The 6,519-nt window shown below is 35.4% G+C and overlaps 1 protein-coding gene across 1 annotated transcript in view; it reads right to left on the bottom strand.

Annotated features, from left to right (window-relative positions):
* Positions 1-6,519, bottom strand: part of LOC102868630 — a 504,064-nt gene that overhangs the window by 207,052 nt on the left and 290,493 nt on the right. The window contains exon 15 of the mRNA XM_006900538.1: positions 5,594-5,771. Coding sequence (XP_006900600.1) covers positions 5,594-5,771 — 178 coding nt within the window. The remainder of the gene's footprint in view (positions 1-5,593; positions 5,772-6,519) is intronic.

Below are 6,519 nucleotides of genomic sequence, written 5' to 3'. Positions count from 1 at the left end.
TCATTGATTTTACAAAATTCAATCATTCTATCTCCAGCTTCATCCCTGTCACCAAGCCCATGTTTCCCGACTACTGATTCTTCTTCACTATTTCCAACTTTTGCATTCCAGTCACCCATTATTATCAATGCATCTTGATTGCATGTTTGATCTATCTCCGAGTACATCACATTAATAGAACAGTAAAAAAAAAACTACATTATCATTTTAATACATTCAGAAAGGATTGTTACTAAAATCCAATACCCTTTCCTAATGAAAACTTTGACATAAGAATGAAAAAGTTTCTTAACAAGATTGTTGTTATTGTTAAGGGTCATTGAATTGAGTACAATTCATAGAGATCCTATGAACGGCCGGCTTGGACCCTGCCCTATCCTGTGCAATCCTCACAATCTCTGACACACTAGAACCCCTTGATGAAATCACCTGTTCAATTCATCTTGTTGAGAGTCTTCCTCTCCTTCTCTAACCCTCCATCTTCCCAAGCTTGATGCTCTTTTCCAAGAAGCAGCCTTGATCAGATACATGTTGAAAGTATGAAAGATGAAGCTTTGCCATCTTTGTTTCTAAGTAGCAGTCCAACTGTTGATCTCAGCAAGATGAAATCATTGACAGCTTCAAAGACATCTTTTTTAAAAACACACAATACAAAGGCATTGTAAGAAAAAGAAAAGAAAAAAAGAAAGAAAAAGCACCTAAGAAAAAGCCTCCCCATTAAAAATGGAATGAGATAAGAATGTTTATTCTCACCAGTTTTATAGAATACTGAAATTTTGGGGGCAATAAGGAAGAAAAAGAAAAAGTAAGAGATATCCAAATTGAAAAGAATGATGTACAACTATCTCTTTGCATATTACTTGATACCATATACAGAAAATGCCAACGAATCCATAAGAAAGCTGCTAGAACTAATAAAAGAACTCAGCAAAATTTCATAGTATAAGTTTAACACACAAAAATAAGTTGGGTTCTTATACACCATAAAAGAGAAACATGAAAAAGAAATCAAGAAGACCATAGCATTTGCATTATCCTCTAAAAGAATAAGATATATGGTAATAAACTTAACTAGGAAAGTAAAGGACTTATACAATGGAAACTATAAAACACTGCTTTCAAACACTAAAGTAGATTTATTTAAATGGAAAAATATCCCATGATCATGGAATGGAATATTTAATATTGTAAAAAAATATATTAATACTGTCCAAAGCAGTCTACTAATTCAATATAATCTTGGTCAAATTTTCAACAGCCAAAGTCCCATAATTTGGTATTATTACTAAAGTGTAAAGCTGGACCTTCAACCTTATATGGAATGGTAAGAGGTATCAATATAGCTATATCATCAAAATTCTACAATGTGATCTTCTATTGTATATTCATATTTTCCAAATGCTGATCCTTCTACTTTGTTCCCAATTATATAATTTCTGCATTCCAATTATCAGTAATTACCAATGAAATTTGATGGCATATGTGATTACTTTCAGATAACTTCATAATTTTTTTAGAAATTACCAATTTCTTTATCTTTGAGTTTTCATATTGGTGTATAAATTTGAATAATAGTCATATTAGCAGGTCTATGTCCATGGATATTATCTTATCACTTACAGAATCATACTTCAGGATAGACTCAGAAGTATTCTTTTCTATGATAAATGCATTGTTATTCCTTTTTGATCTGTCATGCTTAGCACAGTACCCTCTGATGGTATAAATCAATTTGGTTTAAGTTCATTTCAGCCCACTAAAGCCCAGAATGGGAGTTCTGGCCTAGTTTCAAGGAGCTATGCTGCCAAATTGATGGCAGTGGTTCAAATTCACCAGATGCTCTGTAAGAGAAGGATGGGCAGTCTGTTACTGTGAGATTACACTAACTCTGAAAAACCCATTGGAGGATCAGTTATGAGTCAGTTCTGACTCAATGGTACATAACAACAATGCCTAGAGTATAAATTTTCACACATTTTGTCATTTTTGACAATTCTCATTTACATAAAAAGGCCTCCTTGTAGTGCAAGATGCAATAAATGAGGCTATTAACCAAAAGCTTAGCAAATGTATTAGCCACACTATGGAAGAAAGGTGGGCAGTTATCTCCCACGAAGATTTACAGCCTTGTGAACAGGAACCAGACAAGGATGCCCATTGTCACTACTTCTATTCAATATTGTACTGGAAGTGCTTGCTAGAACAATTCGACGAAAGAAGGAAATAAAAGGCATTCAGATCAGCAAAGGGATGGTTATACTATTGCTATGCGCAGATGATATGATAGTGTACATAGAAATCCCCAACAACAAAAGAAACTGTAGAGCTACTAGGCAAATTTAGTAGAGTGGCAGGTTATATAGATTAATATCAAAAAATCAGTGTGATTCCTCCACAGTAAAAAAGAAAACTCAGAGAAATAAACAAAAAAATTAATACCATTTATAATAGTCAGCCATAAATTGAGACACTGGGGAGTGAACCAAACTAGAGATACAAAAGACCTATAAAAAAAAAAAGACCTATATAAAAAAAACAAAACAAAACATACAGAACGTTTCCGCAAGACATTATCAAAACCCTACAGAAATGGGAAGATGTTCCCTGTTCATAGATAGGAAGACTCAATATTGTGAAAATGGCAATCCTATAAAAATCAATCTACATGTTCATCACAATCTTAATATAGACACCAAATACATTTTTCAAGGAAAGCAAAAGGGAAATTGTCAAGTTTATTTGGAGAAGCAAGAGACCCTGAATAAGCAAAACTTTCTGAGAAAGAAATAATGAAGTGGAAGACACAGTACTCCCTGACCTCAAAACCTACTACAGAGCAGTAGTAAACAAAACTGTGTGGTACTGGTACAATGACAGGCATATAAACCAGTGGAAAACAAATGAGAACCCAGAAATGGATCCATCTCTCTATGGCTAACTGATATTTGACAAGGAAATAAAACTTATCAAATGAGGAAATGACAACTTCTTCAACAAATGATGCTGGCAAAACTAGACTGCTAACTGCAGAAAACTGAAACAGTGTCCATATCCTACACCATCCACAAAAAAACAACTCAGGGTTGATCAGAGACCTCGGAATAAAGCCCAAAACGATAAAGTTCATAAGAGACAAACTGGGGTCAAGCTTAGAATGCTAGTCTATGGTATAAAGAGACTGCCAAATACAGCCAGAGATCCACATTATGGAGAGGATCGAATTAGTGAATGGGACCTGCTAAAGATTAAACCTCTGTGTGCATCAAAAATATTTTTCAACAGAGTGAAAAGAAAACCTACTGATTGCAAAAAATATTTGGCAATACCATCTCAGACAAGGGTCTCATAGCAAAAGTTTACAGAATTCTTTAGGGCTTCCACAAGAATAAGACTGATAAAACAATTACAAAATGGACAAAATACATGGAAAGACAGAGGAAGATATTCAGAAGGCCAACAAACACATGAAGAAATTCTCAGAATCACTGGCAATAAGAGAGATGTAAATCAAAACCGTAATGGGATACAATCTCACCCCAGCAGCAGTGGCAAAATTTAACAGGACGGCAAGTAATAAATATTGGAGAGGATGTGGCAAATCAGGAACTCTTATACATTGTTGGTGGGATTGTAAAATGGTACAATCAGTCTAGAAGACATCTTGGAACTTCCTCAAAAAATATGAACATAGAAATTCCATATGACCCAGATATTCCACTGTTTGAAATATACCCTGAAAGAATGAGAACTGAAGCACAAATGGAGACTTGCACACCAATATTCATGGCACCATCACAAGAACATGGAGACAGCCCAAATGTCCAAGTACAATTGAATGGATTCAATTCAATCCAATTCAGTAATGCTAGAGAGTATTATTCTTTGTGAACTATACATAAAGACAAATTTTGTGTAAGACCATTATTGTAGAATGAGTAAGGACTATGACAATCTGAGGGAAGGCAGAGGGTGGAAGCAGAGGGGTGAGGATGGGCAGGGAGGGTGAGAGGAGTTAATCATAGGGTCATACAATTTGATTGGTGGGTGAAGAAAGTGGGAAAGATCAGGTGTGAAAACCAATGTATTTGAATTTTGTGAATAAGCCTGTATAAAATAAAGAGAAAAAAAGAAGATATACAGCCTGAGGAGCCAGATGGAGGGTTGTTATGAATGTGAGTCTACTTGATGGCAGTGGGTGTCAATTTTGTACTCTGGAAAGTATTAATTAAGCTACTAGAAATCATTTAAAATAAATAAAATTTCCACATATACATCTGAGTCCAAACAAGTAAATTCTAAGGTTTTTAAAATAAATTTACATAATCACTTCAATTTTCTATAAAACTTGAATTTAGAAGATAAAACAACTTTGAAATATTCCAAATTAAATATCTTGCAAATTATTTTCCAAAATTTTAATCAAAATACCATTCTTATTGATTAATTTTACCATTTCTTTGTATCATGAGCATTTGAAATTAAAAGTAATGATGCTTAAGGCATTTGCAATATTTTCATTTTCTTTCAGTTTACCTGCAAATGACTCTTTTAAAAGATTCTCATACGACATACACAGAGAAAAAAGTTTAAAGAAACTAAAGGAATCCAATGTAAAAGAATTTTAATGCTTAATTAATTATTTTATAATTTTAACAGTTCTCAAGTAATGCAAACAATTAAGCACTTGGCTGCTGAATGAAACGTTAGAGATTTGAGCCCAATCAGAGATGCCTCAGAAAAAAGACCTGGTGATTTACTTGCCAAAAATCCCATCAGTCATTGAAAACACTTTAAAGCACAGTTCTAAGCTGCTATGAGTCACAATCAACTCAACAGTAACTGATGGTCATTAATACATTCTTTTCTCCAACGACATCAGGCTAGAGACTAAGGTGCACCTGATCCAGGATATAGTCTTTGAAATTACGTGCTATGCATTGGAGAGTTGGACAGTGAATAGGGATGATAGAAAGAGAATCGATGCCTTTGAGCTGTGGTGCTGGAGAAGAGTGTTGAATATACCTTGGACTGGTAGGAAAACAAACAGGTTTGTCCTGGAGAGGGTGAAGCCAGAATGCTCCCTGGAGTCAAGGATTCTGAAGCTTCGTCTGACATACTTTGGAAGGTTGCAAGGGGGGGCTGTTCCTGGGAGAGGGACATCATATTTGGGAGAATGGAGGGACAGAGCAGGAGAGGAAGACCCTCAATGAGATGGATCGATTCTGTGAGTGGAGTGGTGGGAATGAATGTGTTTGAGACTGCGAGGTTGGCACAGGATAGAACGGCATTTAGGGCTCTTGTACATAGGGTCGCTATGAGTCGCAAACAGGCCCTCTATGAGGTGGATAATTCAGGGATGGGGATGTCAGAGACAGTGCGATTGGCAAAGAATAGAGCAGAGTTTAGGGCTGTTGTGCATAGGGCTGCTATGAGTCGCAGGCGACTCAATGGTACATAACAAGAACAACAACAGAACAACAATGAAAAAAATCCATCAGCAGAGATTTGCTTGGTAAGCATAAGACTAAGGTAAACAATACATACATGCCAATATAAAGTAAATTGAAACTGAAGTTTTTCTGTGTAAACATACATTGGATGACTCGTGGATAGAAGTAAGCACTCCCATCATTGGTATAAATAAGTGGTTTCACATGTCCATCAGACTGAAGTCCAACAAACAATCCTGGGCTCTTTGTAGATTCCAAGCTTATGGATGCATTTTCCAAGTTCTTCTTAATTTTAAAATGGCAATCAATGTCTCCTGTACCCTGTAATAATTTTATAAATAAAAACAAAAATTGAGAGATAGAATTTAAAATCAATTACTCTCTAAGAATATGATTTTGTTTCATTTTCAAGGCTTTCTGATAAATCTGTAAACTTTTTACACTGATTGCACTTTGCCTTCACTCTGTCCAATGAGACCCAGAACTAGCGGCCTGACAAAAGCAAAAGTGAGTACTTTGGGCAAAGAATTCTGAAAGCTACACAACTGTCAACTTAATTCAATGAGATACGTGATGTGTGTTCAGATTTGTTCATCTAAACATGCAGACAGTTAAATTTTACCTTTGTAAAGACTAAAGAAGGGAGTTCTGCTGGCCTATTGGTAAGTAGCTATGCTGCACAAAGTTTGAATCCAGCAGTTGCTCCGTTGGAGAAAGAAGGGTGATCTCTCAAATGATTAACAGACTCTGTAGACCCACTAAAGGTCAGCTATGGGTTGGTTCCAATTTGACAGTTCATAACAAAAATAAACATAAAGCATTTAAAACATAACATATAAACAAACAAGCATTTAAACATAAGCCAATTCTTCCAATGACTTCTCCTTTTCTATATTAAAAGTGAATCAAAAAAGGATACATTAATTATTCAAAGACTAGTAAAACTGCCTTGGTAGTTCCTTATGTTGGGATCAGTGTCTCTGAAGCTTCATATATAAGTTATTAGATGGAGGGCTGGTGAAAGGAAGATAGATGTGAAGGGAGGGGGTAGAAGTGGATGGGTATCCTG

The sequence above is a fragment of the Elephantulus edwardii genome, unplaced genomic scaffold (assembly GCF_000299155.1).
Source record: "Elephantulus edwardii isolate Elephantulus edwardi_28Jun2011 unplaced genomic scaffold, EleEdw1.0 scaffold00287, whole genome shotgun sequence".
Classification (NCBI taxonomy): domain Eukaryota; kingdom Metazoa; phylum Chordata; class Mammalia; order Macroscelidea; family Macroscelididae; genus Elephantulus; species Elephantulus edwardii.
Note: the sequence above shows the minus strand (reverse complement) of the source record. Positions and strands in the feature narration are given on the sequence as shown.